We start from the raw sequence: 20,563 nt of genomic DNA, 5'->3' as shown, positions 1-20,563 counted from the left end.
CATGTCTAACTGGAAAATGGATAGAACCAAAATTACCATTCAGTTGACTATTATACAGATATTGACAGGCAGGGGGTGTAATATAACATTATTTGGACCGCTGAAGGAAAATATGGTCTTTTTTTGGCCCGAAATTTTCTCCTCCATGTTTTGATAGAAAGAAAATATGTCAAGATAATTCGAGAAAGAAAACAAATCCAAAAAAATAGAAATTCTTATGAAAGGAAAAAAAAATTACGAAAAAATATTTTCAAGGGAGAAAAAAAATGTCGACAAAAAAAAATTCTTGCCCAAAAAAGCATTTTGGGGGAAGAAAAACAAATGTGGAAAAAAAAATTCAAGGGAAAAAATGAAAATTACCCTTGGTAATGGTGTAATGTGTGTAAATGGTGACATACAGTCCTCAAGAGAGCGAGATGCATTGATTAAAAATATATTCATTTCCCCAGCTGGTTAATATAACACCGAAAAGAGACCGGCAAGGAAAAAATAACAATTTGGATTCTCACAACTGATATCACATGACGAGCTCTGGACTAATCACATCTCGGTATCTGTCTAAGCTATCTAATGTTAAACAATATATCCTCCATGACTTTAATTATTCAAATTAAGTGTTTTCTGTGTTTTAGTTGTTTTATCTTTTGCCTGTGGATTATCACTTTTGTATTTTGTGTTCCTTTTCTGCAGGTACTTCAGAATCAGATAAGCATCAGTGATGACGAAGATTATGTGACATCGTCTGTCACGTTCTATCCAACTCATGCAGATAATAACAAATGGGTGGAATGCGGCATCACGGAGAGTACGAAATCACCAAGGCGCTTCAGCTTGAAAGTCAAAGGTAAACTCCCAAAAGACTAAGGTGGACTTAAGTCGGACTTGGTCACGAATCTACAGAATTTGAATGTCTTGGTAGTTCATGTTTGAAGAAGAAAAAATGAAATGAAAGATCATCATTTTCCTTAGATATCTTTTTCTTCTGATCTTACATCTGGGTGCAAACTTTTTATGGACATAAATTGACTACTATAGTTTAACTCGTATTCTTAGGTAGGACTCAAATCTGAATGTAACTCCGATGAAACTTCTGTTAGATCTGTACTTCCCTTGTGTGACCACTGCTAAGAATGGTAAAAACAATCAACGGTAAATAATCTCACACTGCTAATCTGAAATGCTATATTCTTGATATTTAACTGATGATCCGCTTCTTGGTTTTGGAATGATTTTTTATCTTCTCTTTTCATAGATGTGGCTGCCTATTCCAATAACGTCGCGTCTGATGTAACGGTACTTAATGCAGACGATCCACTGACAACAGCCGATGGAGACACTACAGTAGTTTCGTCAAGTACGCAGAACATTTCCCTTAACCAGATAATCCCGACTAAAATCGAAATTCTGAATTTGAATACAAGACCAAGACTAATGTCAAATCTTCCAAAGATATTTTTAATTGGATTTTTCGTTTTATTCTGCAGCATCATTTTGCTATTGTCAAGTGGGTATTGTCTTCGTAGGATTAGAAAATTAAGGGCTGCGAAAAATATTAACGCCGATATTTATATGGACTTAACGAATATTGGATCAATGCAAGCTCATTCGGTGAGCTCAGCTTACCAAGGCCTGAACGCTCCACTTCGGTTACCGGATATACGAAAAACAGGTGTGCTTTATCATGATTATGAATAAAAAATAGCAACTAATGGTGACGGAAAGGGTGATTAAAATGTCTCGCAATACATTTTTAAAAAAACATGAATACATGGACATGAATACCATTTATGAAACACTTGACAATCACATGAAAACTGTTTACAAAACGCCATTAGCGGCGAAAGATGTAGACCTTGATGGATATCTTCTTCCGTGTGTGGAAAACTCCAAAACCGATTCGAGCGAAAATAGTGGGAAAAAAAACAACTAGGGTGCATATTAATACAAATGTACTTAAAACAACTGTTGAAGTTATTAAGAGTTCAAACGAAAGACTGGATGCTGCCGGGAAACAAAACACGGCATAGGGTGAATATCATGAATATACGGGGGGCTAGGGTAGGGGGCAGTTCCCACAAATAAAAAAAACAAAGAAAATGCCATCAATTTTCAATAATTCATTGAATCCCCCCCCCCCCCCCCCCTCGGTCCCCAACAGAAAAAAAAATATATTCTGTGTGCCAATGCATTAAGCCAATTATTGAAAATGTATTGCATTTTCTTTTTTTCTTTTTTATTTGTGGGAACTGCCTGTACCCTAGCCCCCATTGCATACAGTCATGGTTCAGTGGCCAAGCAATGACAACTGTGAGGCCCCATGATCAAAACCGTGTCGAGGTGCTACATTAGTGCCCTTTTGTAGGGGCACTAATCCTCATTACTGTCATTTATGACTTAAGGGCGTAGGTCCCCTAGTTAATAAGCATAGTAGCATACACATGCTTTAGCAGTCTAGCAAAACAAACATTGGCAAATTATTATTCAATAAAATCTGAGAATGTATACTATTATCTAGATTTATTAGGAATAAATCATTGTCAAAATAATTCCATAAATTGGGGTAAAAAAATAATATTCCAACTATATGACCGACAGTGTATTACGAAGATACTCAATTCCTTAAAGCAATCTAAGGGTTTACGCCCTCTAGAGTTCTAATATACGATCTCTATGATTCTTGTACACAAAGTCTTCTCTAGTTCGTAGCATTTTTTTGATTGATTTGATTTGAGGGCGCTGCACTGTGGCGACCACCACTGGTTATTTATGTTCTCATCTTCTGGGTTTATTTGTCCTGATTTCGTCGTACTCTTGTCTGTTTTTCGCAATTGTCAACGTGCCATCATACTTTTTTTTGTTGTTTACTGATCCAGCTCTCGAATCTAATATCCTTCCGACCCTTTTCTCTCTTGTCAATCGTTGAATGTCGACTCCTTTTTTAGGTTTTCCCTATTATTACGTAATTTAAACCAATGCTTGTTTATGTCATGACTCTCGTGTGAACTTATGTACTTTATGTGACGTATACACGTAAGTGTTTATCAATTATTTTGTAACTACATTGTATTTTGTTTATGTGCTACCAATGGAGGCCAGTTTTGTTTTGAATATTGATTAATATTAATTTATTGATAGAATATCTATCTATCTATATCTATCTATATTTATATATCGATTTGATATTTGCATTTTTTTCAAATACAATAACTGAATATCAAGAAACAGGTACAAAACGCAAGGTGAAATACAATTATGCAAACAATAGTAAATTCATGTCAAAATATGATTTACCTATAACATACATATCATAACGAACTGTATAGTTTTATGATTTTGAAGTATTATCCTAACTATCTGTGTATAAGTGCAAGAAACCGCCATCATAAGCAACGCTTGACTAGCAGGGCGGCCTCAAAAGAAAAATATTCATGTGAAATTTAAATGAAAATGTGTTCATACGACCTCTGTATTTGAGTTTTTATTTGTATTATGTTTGCGTGTCTGTGCGTGTGCGTGTGTGTGTGCGTGTGTGTTGTGTTGTGTGTGTAGCAAATGGTGGATTGGCACGTGGCTCTGTGTTGTATGTTGGAGTTGAAACCAATGTGGTTTCTTCAATATTGAAGGAAAAAAATAATACAACAGGCAAAAAATGACTTGCAATGTGACCATGTCTTCCTATTGATAACTATATTTCTGAAAGGATCCAAACGTTTTTCTATTAATACTAACCCATATTCTGTTCATGAAAAGAGGCAAAGAAAAAATTATTTTCCAATTTTATTGGCAACAATGTTTTTCCAAATAATCTACAAACCATTTACCCTTATCTTCAATAGAATTATGATGAATTGCAGTAAACAAAAATCTTGCAGTGAATACAATTTGAAGAAAAAATGTAAATAACCACCATATATTTTACATTTTCATGTGAAATTTAATCGCTGTATTTTTATTTAGTATCTCTGAACTGTATTCTAAATGCTCAGTCTTCATCAATCCTGTTGTTATCAAAGCGATATGGCAAACAATGCAAACTTTAATTCGTGGTCAAACCGGAACAACTGTCTGGAGTATGACCGCTACCACTATCTTACGAGTAAATAATTGCTATAAATTCCCAAGCCCAATGATTAACCAGATAATTGACGAAACCTACGTTCAAATTTGCATTTGATAATAATAATAATTATATTAATAAGACTGTACACTTATAGAGCGTACACATCATCCAGGAACGCTCATGGCGCTAGCTCAGCAACAGTTCTTTTCAAAGTTTTTTAACATTATTATAATTTTTGTCGAGAAATGCATGACTTATTTGTTTATGTTAAATCATAATTTATCTTGAACGAAGAAGCAAACAAAAGTATGACAATTTCAAACGGGACAAGTAAGGATCTCATTACTCTTTAGGTTGATCAGTTAAGTTTTGAGAAGATACAAACTGTATTTATCAAGAATAAATCATTTTTTTTGTCAAATCACTTCATCATTCATTAAAACAGGAAAGAGATAAATGTTTCCAACTTCATGGGCAACAGTGGAAAAAGAATACATATATTACTTGGTGAAGGAGTAGTGGTCCGGAGTGTTGGCTCAGTCAGCAGAGCGTCTGCCTCACAACCGGTAGGTCGTGGGTTCGAACCCCGGCCGCGTCATACCAAAAGACGTTAAAAGATGGGAGTTGTTGCTACCTTGTTTGGCGTTCAACAATAAGGGATAGAGCATATATATATATATATATATATATTACTTGGTGGAGGAGTAGTGGTCTTTTATGATTCATGATCCGGGTTCAGTAAAGGTGGATACCGCAGACTGATCAGAAGATGTTTAATATCAGATGTCCCACGACTTCGGGTCATCAGGTCATCAGATACTTCATTACTAACAAAAGAAAAATGATTTCAAGAGATACAAAACGCCATGCGGTCGAAACCATACGATAATTTATATAGTGACCTCAAGTTTAGTCGCCTCTACAGTGGTGCTATGTCTAGAAGCAAAGTACTATAAGTAAGAACATGTTGAAAAAGTAATTGATGATTTTTAACGAAAAGTAATAAAACCTGTTCATATGATTTAGTTTTTACAGTAATGACGTATTTCTTCTATTTGGTTTATATTGATTTCATTGAGATATGCCAGAGAGAAAGAAAATCCGCTAACTGTAAATAACCTAAGCCAGGTAGTTTTAAAAATGAAAAATCCATGATCAGAAACTCAAGTGCAGTTTAGAATGACACTCGATTAATTGTTGCCTTTCTCGATGTGCTGGATGCTTATGTTTAGTTAGAAATAGTGGGAGATATTTCATTAGCCCGGGTTAAAGCGCAATCATCTGTATGGATATTTAGAGATATTTTAAGTGACGTTCGTTAAATAGTAGAAAAGCAGTGTTTCTTTGAGAGGCAGCTTTCAAAGTTAAACTTCGTAATCAGATACAATGGAGGGTTGTTTTATTACCTTGTGGATAATTCTCCGGACTGTGAATCCCATGGTCCGCTGTTCAAATCCGGCCGCTGCACTTATATATCCTTTGCAATGCATTAACCTACATTTGCCAAACTCGACCCAGGTGTAGTAAGTGGGTACACTCTTAAAATGTTGGGTAAATTTAGTTGGGTAATTGTTGGTTGGTTAAAAAAATTCGTTATTCTGGGCTATTATTACCCATTTAAGCATTTAAGTGTTTTAACCAATATTGGGCAATTATTTTTACTTAATTATTGGGCGGATATTTACCAACAGTATTGGTAAATGAGGGTTGGGAACCAGTTGCCCCGTAGTTGTGTAATTTTGCCACATTTCCTTTGCGAGTTGGGTAAATTTTGTTGGGCAACTGATGGTTGGGTAGAAATTCGCCTAGAAATTTACCAACATTATTTTGCAAATTAGGATTGAGTAATTTTTGCCTGTAGTTGTGTAATTTTGGCACATTCCCACTGCGAGTTGGGTAAATTTCGTTGGGCAACTGATGGTTGGTCGAGAAATCGTTTCCAAAGTTGGGTAATTTTTATCCCAATCTATTTCAGGGCATTATATTTACCCAATTATTATACATTTAGCAACAACATCGTTCCAAGGAGTTGAGAGCAATTTACCAAGTAGTTGGGTAATTGTTAGATGCTGAGGAATATTACTCATCACCACTTACCCAATTTGACTTTGCTCAAATTTTTGTTTGCTCATATATTGGGTAATAAATGACCACCGCCTCTTACCCAATTTCACTTTGCTCAAATTTTTGTTTGCTCATATATTTGGTAATAATTGACCACCGCCTCTTACCCAATTTTACTTTGCTCAAATTTTTGTTTGCTCATAATTATGCTGAGTAATAATTACCCATCACCACTTACCCAATTTTACTTTGCTCAAATTTTTGTTTGCTCATATATTGGGTAATAAATGACCACCGCCTCTTACCCAATTTCACTTTGCTCAAATTTTTGTTTGCTCATATATTGGGTAATAAATGACCACCGCCTCTTACCCAATTTTACTTTGCCCAAATTTTTGTTTGCTCTTATGCTGAGTAATAATTACCCATCACCACTTACCCAATTTTACTTTGCTCAAATTTTTGTTTGCTCATATATTGGGTAATAAATGACCACCGCCTCTTACCCAATTTCACTTTGCTCAAATTTTTGTTTGCTCATATATTGGGTAATAAATGACCACCGCCTCTTACCCAATTTTACTTTGCCCAAATTTTTGTTTGCTCATATGCTGAGTAATAATTACCCATCACCACTTACCCAATTTTACTTTGCTCAAATTGTGTTTGCGCATAATTGGGTAATAATTGACCACCGCCTCTTACCCAATTTTACTTTGCTCAAATTTGTGTTTGCTCATATGCTGAGTAATATTTACCCATCACCACTTACCCAATTTTACTTTGCTCAAATTTTTGTTTGCTCATATATTGGGTAATAAATGACCACCGCCTCTTACCCAATTTATTTTGCCCATATTTTTGTTTGCTCATATGCTGAGTAATATTTACCCATCACCACTTACCCGATTTTACTTTGCTCAAATTTTTGTTTGCTCATAATTGGGTAATAATTGACCACCGCCCCTTACCCAATTTATTTTGCCCATATTTTTGTTTGCTCATATGCTGAGTAATAATTACCCATCACCACTTACCGAATTTTACTTTGCTCAATTTTTGTTTGCTCATAATTGGGTAATAATTGACCACCGCCCCTTACCCAATTTATTTTGCCCATATTTTTGTTTGCTCATATGCTGAGTAATAATTACCCATCACCACTTACCGAATTTTACTTTGCTCAATTTTTGTTTGCTCATACATTGGGTACTGATTTGACCAACGCCTGTTACCCAATTTCACTTTGCGCCTTTTTTTGTTTGCTTATATAGGGTAGTAATTGACCACCGACTTTTACCAAATATATTTAGCTCAATTTTCTTTAGCTCACAATATGCTGTGTAAATATTGCTATGAAAAATTGAAATTATCTCTCCTGTAATTGTAACCATTTACTTCTATTTTAAAATTATAATAACAGAGTGTTGAAGCGACGATGAATTTGTGCGAGTTTGATGCTGAAAGAGTCCAAGATTTATCTTTTGTGAAAACTGAGCCATCTTAACCATGTAGGCCTATAGAGTTACATAATCTACGTAAGTAATGATCATGGAACGTACACACTATCATCGTCAATTACGCGCATGCGTAAATGGCAGTGGAAACCTTCAATGGGGACTAGACTTACGTTTAACCAGACTTGGGTAAAGTTTGCCTGGTATTGGTCTTGGGCCGGGGTAGCGCGCACATGGCCTGGTCTCTCGCGATCAGCATGCCATGCGCAGTACTATTTCTATTTACTCGGTATACTAGCCGGCGCGGCCGTCCCGGCCCGGGAGCTCGAGCTATATGATACACCAACGTAACTAGCAGCCTGTACGTACGTCGTACGTACATTACGCATCATATCGGAGTCTTGCATGCTAGAGCCTGAGGGTCTAAAAATGGAGCTCGACAACTGCTGCGGAGATAGTTCAAGTGAAGATGGGTTCATAGACCCTCTCACCAAAATCGTTCAAAGGTGGGGATGTCCGTCAGTGTTAAAGATACTAGAAGGTACGTTCACATCTTATTGAGATTAGAAGTTTAGAACATGATCAACAGGTACTTGCTGTAGACTTGTTCCCATATCCATAACACATGGGCAACATGTAGACTAGTTCTATATGCCTCAGCAATGGTTAATGAATACGCTTCAATTCAATTGGTCTATTAAACTTTGCCTCAAATTTGCTCTTTTAATGCATGTGTTACTAATCCAAACTAATATTTGATTGATATAGATATCAAATTCAAATTGTACTGTTTCCATGAATTTTAGATCACAAATGAATATTTAAAAATATTTTGTTCAAGATTTTACAAAACCCAAAGCCAGGCCAAAACCCGGATTTCTGTGCTGTTTCCTGCTACAATACATACATAACACAATACCCTCCATTTTCTATGGATCATGGGTTGTATGGGGTCCAATCACAGAACTCTTAAATACGTATTTAAGAGTTCTGTGGGTCCAATACATTGGACCACATACTTGTAGGTGTGTACCCAGATAGTATTACAGTACGTGGGACTGGTGTAATTTTGAACAATTATCTCTGTTATCTGAAATTGGTATTACTATACTAGATCTAGTCTAGGTCTAGATCTAGATCTAGGCCTACTTATATTTAATAATCAACACTGAACTGAATGATTCATCAGAAAATTGAAGTTGTCAAATAATGTACAATTTTATGAACATTATTTTGTGGAAGATCATCTTATGATCTTTCATTTTCCTGTAGATCTAGAAGTCTAGATTTCAAAAAGTGAGACAATTTGTCTTGCCCATTGCCATGTTAAGGATTTTGCCCTTTCATTTTCTACAGGACTTTGAAATCCAAACACTCTAAAAAAATGTTGGGCAAGTGCCCAATTTTTACCCAACATGAGGGCACTTATGTGTCCGACTAACTATTGGGTAAATTAAAGATTTTGCATGATTTACCCAGTGTTGGATGAAAAGAAAATACTCAACTTTTAACCAACAAAACTTACCCCAATAGGAAATTCACCCAATTCTCACCATAATGTGTAGTATATTCGACACTAGTTGGGCAAATTATTTCATCAGTAACTACATGGTTGGTAGAAAATAACCCAATTATTGGACAAAAATGACCAACTTTAATTTGCCCAAAAATATTACCCAATTATTTCATCGGTAACTACATGGTTGGTAGAAAATAACCCAATTGTTGGACAAAATTTGCCCAACATCAGTTTTACCAAGTAACACCTACCCAACTTATTTCTGACCTTTTATTAGGTAACTTCATACAGTAAATGGTTGGGAGAAATTATTTGACAAAAACGCGCCAAACTTTGATTTGCCCAGTAACATCTGCCTAACTTTGTTTTACAGAGCATAGACTCTACATCCTCTTGGTTTTAAATGGGGCTATTAATTATGTGCTATTGCGATATTCCTTGTCACAACTAAAAGGCAGTTGACCCACATTTTAGCCCATATTAATAGCCTAATTCAAAACCAAGAGGCTGTGGTGGTTTTCGAAATTGCAGTGACCTCGCTGTAGTACACGAATGGGCACAATTTTTAACATGGGTACATTTTTTCTCATTTAAAAAAATCTTTTTCTGAAAATAATTTTTAAATATGGAAAAATTACAGATGCTTAAGCCACCAAATTATGCCGACAAAATTGTACACTATTTTACTACATGTCCAGATTTCAATGAAATCATTAGAACTGATGGACGGATTACAATCCAAACTTGGGACATGTACATGTATCTTGCAAGTTGCAAAGCCAACGAACTGATTCGATTTTGGGATGGAGGTGCACATGGAGGAAGGACATTCGTTAGTACAGGATTAACTGTCCTATTTTGCTTCATATCAGTGAAATGTTCCAGCACATGCATTTTTTTTAATGTTTCACACCACTGAACAATAAGCTGTACAAAAGAATTATTAAACACCACAAATTATCTTTTCTAGGATAAACAATTGTCAGTTGCCTCTATTCAAGGTAACACACTATAATTTATATATGGTTGTATGGTACTGTAAGTGGCCTGTGAAAGGCTTGAGTGCTAGACTTTTTGAGAAACCCTGGTCAGATAAAGCCAGGTTATTTGTCATACTAAAGCTGAGAAACATGGCTACTAATGCAGACAATATCATGGCAGCCGCAAAAGGTTGAAAAAAACAATTACCGGTATGGCAGTTTAAAGTTGAAGTAATAGGCATGACAGTGCACATGGAGAAGACACATATGATTATCAATGAATTAGTAATGTTAATTAACCAATCAGCATACATTGACCTCTATGCTAACTCTCAAATCATTCTGATTCATTTGGTAAGTTGAATGACTTTCTTTGAAATCAAATTCATTGCTGATGCAACTAATCTTTATACTTTAAATAGGCCCCAACATTGTTAAAAATTAGGCACAATTTGACTAAACTAATGTGATTACTAGTATGACTTTAGAAAAGGTTTCCATTCTTAATTTGATTGTGTGGATGTTAGTAACATCACCTGAAAATAAATAGCAATTGGTTGATACAATTCGCTAGTATGATCTAAAAGTAAGTTTTCTATACGAAGACCAAATTTTCGAGAAAATCGCATTTGAAAATTCAGATTTTCATAGACCCTTGTGGAATAAGAAAACATTGATTATGCGATTTATTCAAAATGGAAGATATTTTAGCTGGAACATGAGCAAATGTTTACAGCTTATCATTATCTAAAACATATACTTTTGTTTAATTTGCGCAACCATACGTGTGTTTGTGGTATTATATGAAAACAATCAGTTTATGCTGCACTAAGCCTTATTTATCAATCTCTCCCTCTTCTTCTCCAGAAAATGAAGTTGATGTGGAAACCCTTCCCCTTCTAAGTGAAAGTATAATCACATCCTTCATACCCAAGATTGGACCTCGATTGAAGTTTCTCGCTGGGTGGCGTGCAGAGGTAGGACAATAGTGTGGCACAATATCTCACTATGGATAGTTACAGATGCTTTCAGTGTCTTGATTTAATTAGGGGGGATATTTCTTGCCTATTCCATCATTTAAAATACACACATACAACAACCAGGGGAAAAAATGTAAGTATAACATGCATGCAAGGGGCATGTAGACTAACATTTCGTACATTATCAGGATATAGAAAACATCTCATTTCAAAGCACGCTGCACGGATAAAGACGTCAAGCACAACTACAAAAGCAGTTCCAGATCACCAAAGTGAAACCTGTTATGAAGGATCTGTTCTACATGTAGGAAAGAATAACAACACTGAAGGGAATTTGGAACAACTGCACCAGGAAAAGGCATTGTTTGTTGGAGAAAGCAGTGAGCAGGAAGATGTCTCTTTTGAAACGCAAACAGAGAGACTACCTGATATTGCAGCAAAGTTTGTAGCAGAACTCAGGGCAAGGACTAATGTGCCTGCTTCACACACCAACAAGGTCATTCAAACCGCACAAGATTTGGTTATTTCTGTGTTACAAACTGTGCAACAGGATGTGATGGATATCTTAAGTGAGCCACAATATGCAGCTAACAGTGAGCTGAGATCTGATATACAAGATGTATTCGAGAATTCAAAGAATCCATTTTCAGAGCTCATGTCAGATACTCAACAGAAAAAATATTTCTCTGAGAAAGGTGATTTCATTCAGCCTTGTGAGGTGTTGTTGGGAACTTGCTTAAAACCAAAAATTGATCAAAAGACAGGTGATCCACTGCAAAGCACACAAAAAGAAACCTTTCAATATATACCACTAGCTGACACTATTAAACAATACTTAGAGCGACCAGGAGTAATGAACGCCATACTGTCTCAAAAAGGATCAAAAGATAATGATGTTTTGTATTCATTCAAAGATGGTCACTATTATAAAAGGCAGGAAGCTACTGCTAGACAAGACTGTGAATTCTTAGTGCCTCTGTTGTTGTACAATGATGAGTTTGAGACAGCCAATCCGCTTGGGTCAAAACGCGGCAAACACAAGGTAAGTGCCTTTTATACAAGTGTGTTATCCCTTCCCAGGAAATACCAGGCTAGGCTGGAAAATATCATGCTCACAGCTATGATCACATCTCCGCTTTTGAGTAAATATGGCATCTCAGAAGTTTTGAAGGTAATCAAGGATGATCTGCAGCAGATACATGTGGACTGATGGACTCACTATCAAGTGCAAAGAGTTTGAGGGTAGGGTCAAACCCTACTTATTCCAAGTTGTAGGGGACAATCTTGGCATTCATGCCATGCTGGGATGTACAACCTGTTTCCGTGCCAACTATTACTGTAGATTCTGTAGAGGGCATCGCTCGTTGCTTCAGAAACAGCCAAAAGAGGATGCCCAATATCTCCGTGATGAAATAAACTATGATACAGATCTTCAAAAGCCCTTGTCAGAATCTGGCTTGAAGCATGCAACAGTTTTGAATGAATTGCCTTACTACCATTCCACCCAAAACTTATGTCCAGATGTAATGCATGATTTTACAGAGGGAGTCTTGCCCCTGGAAATGCACCTTGTTTTGAGTAAACTTGTTCAGAAGGGTTTCATAACACTGGATGAGGTGAACAGTAGAATATCCTCATTCAATTTTGGCTTTGTGGACCGCAAAAACAGACCAAGCCCAATCAGGCAGGCATCACTGAAGAATCCATATTCTGCCAGTGGACAGACATCAGCACAGATGACGTGCCTTGCATACAACATCCCTCTCATGATAGGAGACAAGATTGATGAGATGTGTGATGAGTGGGAACTCTTACTGTCAATCATTGACATCTTCAAAATCATTATGAGTCCCAGTATCAGTAAGTCTGCCATCTATGTCCTGAAGGCAATGATTGATGATCACCACAGGCTCTTCATGCAGCTCTTCCCTGAAGCTAGTCTAACTCCGAAGCAGCACTTTCTTGTGCATTACCCACGTGCACTGAAACACCTTGGGCCACTGACCCAGTATTCAGCATTGCGTTTTGAAGCAATGCACAGACCTTTCAAGCAGATTGCCAGTGTATCTTGCAACTACCAAAACATTGTCAAAACATTGGCTAACAGATACCAAATGGCACGGTGCTACAGGTCAGTATCAAATCAGTCACTGGATAGCCAAGATATCAATGTGTCACAGCAAGCTGCAGCAATGCTTGGTGATCTACTTGATGATGAGGCACTTTGCAAAAAAATTAACTGTGGAAGGGGAACCGAAGTTACAGTTGCTGGGAAAGTGGACATTCATGGATATGAGTTCCGGGCAGGTGTTGATGTACTTCTATATTGGACTGATGATGATGGACCCACGTTTGGACGTGTTCAGCATATTGTAGTGGTGCAAGAAAAGTTGTATCTGCTCCTTCGGCTGTATCAGACCTTGTACTTCAACAGACATGTTGAAGCATTTGCAGTACAGGTGGGCAGAGAGGAAGCACAAGCTGCTGTTGAATGGTGTGACCTGTTTGATCACAGGCCAGTCAATGCTGTCCAGTCCTATAGTGGAAGAGGGCGCTGCTTGTATATTGTGGTGCACCATTCATTCATCTAGGAACAAGAAGGTACGTGTAGGCAACACGTTGCAAGCAAGTGATATATTTTTACAACTAGACATTACAGGTGCACTTGCAAATTTGTCTTAGAGAACAGAACCAAAACAAAGCAAAAGAAAGAAACTGTTATTCCAATTACAATTATATCTATGAATCAGTTCTTAGTGTATCATTCTACACATTTTGATTGAAAAAATAGCTAAGAAGCTAACCTTGAGCGATCTGTACTGACTTGCTAAAATTTTTTGATTATTCCAATGAAAATTTTACAGTAAATATCTGGTTTGAATTTTTTAACTCGTTATTAACTTCATTGTTTCTGTATCTGAAAATGTGTCTGTTATATTTGCATTCATTCATATTATGTTGTAATTTCTTAAATGTACCATGACTCATGCCAAGTTTTTCTAGCATATGTACTTCATTGAGGCCCCGGAAATGTGCTATTTTTTACCAATGCATGTTCCTGCCTAAAGTGAAAGTTCCTAACTGGATATTATTATATTATAGATGTACTGAAGAAGCTTCGGCTCATGAGTGACCACTTTTCAATTATGGGTTTGCTTTAAACAGGACAAGGGTACAGAAACAGTGAGAATGATTTTCCCCTTCAAGGAATAAACTTGATACTAAAGTCTAACCTGGGGCTGTTTGTGTCATTAATAATGTAAAGAATAATCAGTCATTTACATGTACATTGAAAGTTCAATTATTTTTCATTTATTTATTGTAGTATCATGCTGCAAATCAACAAAGCATGGAACAAGCATCAACGTCGACAAGAAGCCCATCAGTGTTCTCCTTAGATGACTGCTCAGATCTCTCTTGTGTAACAGGAAGTGAGTGGAGTCCCAGACAAAGCCCTTCCCAGCCCAGTTTGGATACGCCACTTTACGACTCCCCAGAATCCAAGAGTCCTGATCAACATCCTCCCCTGAAACGGGTCAAGAAAGTGCATTTCGTAAGTTTATGTATATAGTGGGCTGATACAATTGAAGAGTGGGCATGTCGAGTCACCATCATTCATCAGTTTTTATGCCTCCCACACATAAGAGTGCCGGAGGCATTATGTCTTGGAGTTATCTGTCTGTCAGTATTTCTGACAAGCAGCAGGGCTCAAAGGTGAAAGGTCAGTTCAAAGGTTATTCAAGTTTTTACTAAAAATACCATTTTATTTCTACATCTGCAGAATGGCTAGTGATATGATTTGGTAGGTACATTTAGGTATGAATGAATAAAGGAATGTTATGGAAAATGTTTGGTTGGGGTTATGGGTTTTAAGCTAGTCTAAGGTCAGTTTCAAGGTTTCATTGAAATTTTTTATCAGAACAAAGTTTGGAAGGAATGCCCAGTGAGTGATTTATGATGGGCTTATTGTAGGAGGTCGGACAGCCAGAGATATACCCACCGACTGCATGCTGTCACATTTCACTTGTTTATTCTGAATTTACTGATCTTTAAAAAAAAAATCCTTTATCTGTTGCAGAACATTGCTTGTATATTGAGAGAGACCACCATGGGAAGAGCAGCATTAAGGAACATCAATGCTACAAATCTCTGCAGCAAAAGGGACCGGCATACTGTTGTGGATATGTTGACTCAGTACCTGATACGGGAGTATGGTACCAAGCCAAGCTCATTTGTGAAGGCATCAATGGCCCATGCCCTTGTGACAAGCTTTCCTTTCTTAAAAGATCCAGAATCTCCACTTGGCTATGTAAGTCCTGTCCATGAATTGCTTTCCTTAATATATGTGACCTCAGGTATGGCTCAGATCACCACTTTTTTCTGGACTGATTTATGGATTGATTCTTACCACAGCGGGCATTTATTACTTGGAGGTGCCTTAATTCTTAGGTTGTCCATCCATACCTCCATCTGTCCCTACCCCACAGACCCCATTTACAAGAAAGTGAAATTTTATGAGAAGTTTCTGTTTGAGCCAGAAGCAATAAGCTACTTTAAGGTCTAAATCAAATAAATTATGTGTTTATGCAATAACTTTTGGAATACTGGATCATATTATTTTGTGTAACTTGCTATGAAGCTTCCTCAATTTTGTTATTCTTGTATTTATTATATTGGAGATGCTCAATCAATTGCATGTTGTATCACATTATCACAAGCATTATAAGAGCATCTCTGGCAATAGTAAATTTGACAGTAGACAGGCCTGAAAAGCTTACAAATAATGAAAAGCTAATATGGCATCAATCACTAAATCGTGCAATATTTTTGTTTATTTTTACCACTTGTTTATAAGTTATATTATCCAGTAATGACACATCTCTTAATATTTAGACTTTTGTCTGCATGCCATTGAGTAATGGATATTCACAGAATTATCCATCATTCACTTTGTTTTTGCAATGACCTGATGACATTGCTGGAATATAACAGTGTGCAGTTAGAAATAGGTACTTAAGAGGACAAACCTTGTTATTGCAAACACTGACATATGTAACAAAATATGTAAATGTACAGTTTACACTGGAATTTTATTGTGCTTTTATTTGATTATTATTAATGTTTAACAAATGTTGTTGAGCATTACTGTTTTTGAAGTTGAATTATGAAGGAATTTTAATTTATTTGAGCAGGAGGCCTGGTACTGCGTGGGGGCCAAGGGACGGCCAGCAACAGGCTACCTGGAGGAGCATCTGAGGTATGTCAGAAAAAAGGAGAAGTCCCTGAGGGTACCAGTAGCTGAAGACGAGGCAGAGTCTCAAAAGCAAGGTATTCTGGCTACTTTTTCATATAGTTAAAGTTATGAGTTATTCAGATCCGGCTGATGAAGTCATGCTGTGCCATAACAAACTGGTGGGGCATGAGCAATGTCAACTAAAACCCCCCTTCCAATACAATCATCAAAAACTTGTTGATACATGCTAATTGTTGATTGTTCTGTTGCATTATATCCAGGAGATACTGATCTTGAGTCTGTGAACGATGATAACATCACGACAATGGAAGAATGGCTGCGTAACAACAAGGAGCCAGAGGACATGGTGAAGGACTACATGAAACAAACAGCAACAAAAAGACATGACTGGATCAAGAGAAGTGACTGTTGTGTGAAGAACATTCTTACCACATATCCCAGACTTCTCGATGCTGGAATGGTATGTGGACCTTGATTTTTCTTCTGCATGTGACAAGAAAGGACATTAAATTAAACTAGAGTCGCATGTTTTGAGAAGTAACTTTTTTGTTTTTTGGTTGCATGGGCAGGTTTACTTTAGCAGTCTCCTTAAAGGGATCGTTTAACAATCTGAGATACACGGTCCTACAGAAATCGTGCATCCCTATTGAACCGATAATTGTTAGTGTGTACCATTCAAATCCTTGCAAAATGGTAAAGAGAAGATGCAAATGAAAGATATCCTACCTTTAATCTGGCTTCTATAACTATCCTAACAATTACAGATTGAAGGAGATTTTGCAGAATTGTTCCCAGAGAAAGCAAACGCACTGTACCAGAAGTGGCCCACATTCTGTAACAAAGTAGTGGACTTCACCGAGAAAACTGGCAACTGGAGAAGTGCAAGAGCCGAATTCGAAAACATTCATGACCCTGGGAAACTCAGTCTTGGTATGTGGTGTCAGAACACACATTTGACAGTATTAGTGAAAATGACTTGAGAGAAAGTCAAAAGAATTTATTTCAATTACACTATATGATGTTTATTTTTGTGGCCAGGACCAAACATTGAGTCTAATATCCCCCCTGTAAGGAATTGAACTGAAATAAATAAAAGTGCTCTGAAACATATAATACATGTACAACATATGATAAAAACATGATTCCATGACAAAGGTTTAGCATACTTTTACTTGCTTGTTTTGTTTGTTTGCTTTTTGGGGTGGGGATGGTGGTTTAAAGCTCATTGGGAAGGCTATGCTGAAGTTTGTGCAATTTTGATTTTCTTTACTCAGAAAGCTGAGCTCCAAATTACTGACTGACATTTACGTTGAGTGATTTTACCCATATTTGTAGAAAATAATTGTTGTATTCGACCGTTATTTTTAATTTGCTGTATATAACTGTACATTTTGTAAGATGTTCCATAATTGACCTGTTTGCTGTTGCACCTTTTCTTCATATGTAATTGGGACTTAATTACTTAACTCTTTCATTGTTTCCCTCTTTTTAGAGGAAAAGAGCAATCTTGGATTCTACATGCTCCCAGTCTTGTTCCGAGGAAGGAAAGATTCCAAGAGAGGAACGTACACCACTGCAGAAACATTGTCGTCCTTCATTGACGTTCAACCAGTAAGTATATGTGCTGGGGAGGTGGTAAAGTAATGACATGTAAGGCATATATTTTGGTTTGTGTTTAAAATCTTGCCATAGTAATCATATTTCATTACAAACAAATTCAATAGTTAATTTGTTAAGAGTTTCAAACCTAGGACAACTGATGAAATTGAGGTTGAAATGCAATACCTATGTTCTTACCAGATAAGGCATTGCCATAACATTTTATTTGTGTAAAACTTGAAAAGCAACCATTTTCAAGTTCCTAGTAATGGGCACGCTGGTCCCCAAGGAGGCCCTGCAGGGGCAACACTAGGCGCTTTAATCTTAATAAGTCAGTTCGTCATTATCTGTGGTACAACTACAAATGGCCTCAGATTTGTCATCACATCGCATTTCACTCATGAATGCAAGCAAGTCCTTTAACCTGCAAATGACATGTGAAAAATGCATGCTTATATTAACAGGCTGTATATGCCTTCCAGCTTAGTTGATGTAATGCTCTGAACGTGACCAGTTTGGGTACAGTTGACCTTTGCCGCAGGGATATGTAAGAATACCCAGTAATGTTTTGATGGGACAGGGATGAACATGCATAAACAAATTTGGGTGTCCTGTAGGTGATTGTGGATTCATAAGCAGAAGCATTCGACAAGCATCAAATATATATATATCAATCCATATAATTACAAATGATTTCTTCTTGATTTCTCTTTGGACTACAGGAGGTTCTCGACATCCAGACTTATGTTGATAACATTGATGAAGCAGTCAGGTCACAGCCATTTGTTGTTGTGCGTGGGAACATTCTCACACCAATACAGGCGTACGTCGTAGTAGAGAGGAGGATACTTCCTGCCGCAACACTGCTTAAAGCAGTCGACTTGTGCTTTAAGGCACTTTATGTGATGGATATCGAATATCAGCCGCAAAGCTGTTCTGTTTGGAAATTTCTCCAGATTGTGGTGTTCCAGTTTACCGATGGGGAGCATCTTACACCAAAGCTGCGGGAGGTCCGAGCCTTCATGAACATGCCATAAGCCATCATGATGTGTTCACGCCAAGGATGATTACTGGTGATATATTTCCTACAGATGAAACTGACACATCATCGTTTAGCACATTTTGGCTACTTGAACCAGTTTATTTTGGGAGAAAAAAAACTGGAAAAAAGTATTATTTTGGACAAAATAACCTTAAAGACAAACTGTTATGAGTTGGATTCAGCACATTATTTTACATAATTTAGACATGTTTGTGTAAGACTGAAGATTTGAGGGTGGGGTGAGGATCGCTGAATAATATAAAAAAAAAAGAGAGAATTTATACACAGCAGAAGTCTTTGTGTACATTTTAAAAATGATAAAGGCCTAATTGTTTTATCCCAATCATTGCTTAACATCCCCACCTTGAAAGTTTAAGAAAACAAATGAATATATGCCAAGTATAAATACAAAACATATTATTGGCTATAAATCTTTTGCACTGGCGTATACAAATGCTTATCGTGTTTGGTCTTAATCCCAAGAGTACTGTTTCATAACTCGTACATCAAAATGATATATTTCTTCATAAAACATGAGCTATGATATTTATGACGTTTAAAACAGCAAGTGGGGTATATGATTGTAAATTACATATACCATTAATTTTCATGTAATGTGTATCGTCCATTGACCCTACGCTGAACTCTCTGCTGAATGGACTGCATGCATTAATTTACATCGCGCAAAGCAGAAGTAGAGAAGTCAACATTTTCATCTACATTTTGCAAAATTGTATTGATATTATTGATAATATCAATAAAATCAATCAAACTGAGTATAGCAGGTAGGGTCAATTGATTTTTGTTGTCTTTAATCTAATCAAAAAGTTATAGTAGGCAGTGTGTATCCTTGTTATTTGATCAGTACCTGTTCACCATCACAGATAGCCAAACTTTCATGTGGTACTTCTGCACATGTCAAATAATCTAGAGGGATTTGAATTTATTTCCTCTTTTTTTTTCACTTCAAAAAAATGTGTGCATGTGTAACACTCTAAGGCAGAGTATTGGTGTGTCAGGATAAATGAACACTATGCCACACATGGGAGTACATGGGATACATACAGTGTACATCAAAGTTGTCATGCTGCACCAAACAGGGGCTATATTTGCATTTACTTTTTTTAAAAGGTTGTATTTTTTTCACCAAAAATTGTAATGTTGTAGTTGATGTGAACAAGTTTTGTTTTTACGTTTCTGATGAAAACAACAACATGTGTTTACTGTGTATGTTATTTGTGTTTCAGTTAAGCAATTATTACCCTTTAGATGAGAAAAAGAGTTGAGCAAATAGATGTTATGGAAAAAATGTTGAGCAATGATTATCCAACAGACGAATTAAAAAGTTGGGCAAATGGATATTGTGGAGAAATAGTTGAGCAATTATTACCCAATAGATGGTTGTTTTGATAGTTGGGCAAATGGATATTGTGGAGAAATAGTTGAGCAATTATTACCCAATAGATGGGTGTTTTGATAGTTGGGCAAATGGATATTGTGGAGAAATAGTTGAGCAATTATTACCCAATAGATGGGTGTTTTGAGAGTTGGGCAAATGGATATTGTGGAGAAATAGTTGAGCAATTATTACCCAATAGATGGGTGTTT

At 36.7% G+C, this 20,563-nt stretch overlaps 1 protein-coding gene across 2 annotated transcripts; it reads left to right on the top strand.

Annotated features, from left to right (window-relative positions):
* The first annotated feature begins 7,811 nt into the window (after positions 1-7,811).
* LOC115920984 lies at positions 7,812-20,314 on the top strand. 2 transcript variants are annotated; one of them, XM_030977828.1, is made up of 9 exons: positions 7,812-8,122; positions 10,948-11,057; positions 14,386-14,613; positions 15,139-15,369; positions 16,253-16,388; positions 16,575-16,774; positions 17,079-17,244; positions 17,807-17,925; positions 18,636-20,314. In XM_030977828.1, the coding sequence occupies exons 1-9, from the start codon at positions 7,987-7,989 to the stop codon at positions 18,948-18,950; spliced, it is 1,641 nt and encodes a 546-aa protein (XP_030833688.1). In that variant the 5' UTR covers positions 7,812-7,986; the 3' UTR covers positions 18,951-20,314. The 2 variants fall into 2 exon arrangements, with proteins under 2 accessions (XP_030833688.1, XP_030833689.1); XM_030977829.1 differs by lacking the exons at positions 7,812-8,122; positions 10,948-11,057 and adding an exon at positions 12,266-13,661.
* Positions 20,315-20,563: the final 249 nt, after the last annotated feature.

Source organism: Strongylocentrotus purpuratus, unplaced genomic scaffold (genome assembly GCF_000002235.5).
Source record: "Strongylocentrotus purpuratus isolate Spur 01 unplaced genomic scaffold, Spur_5.0 spur5_scaffold_1, whole genome shotgun sequence".
In the NCBI taxonomy this organism is placed as follows: Eukaryota; Metazoa; Echinodermata; class Echinoidea; order Camarodonta; family Strongylocentrotidae; genus Strongylocentrotus; species Strongylocentrotus purpuratus.
This window is presented reverse-complemented; position numbering and strand designations above follow the sequence as displayed.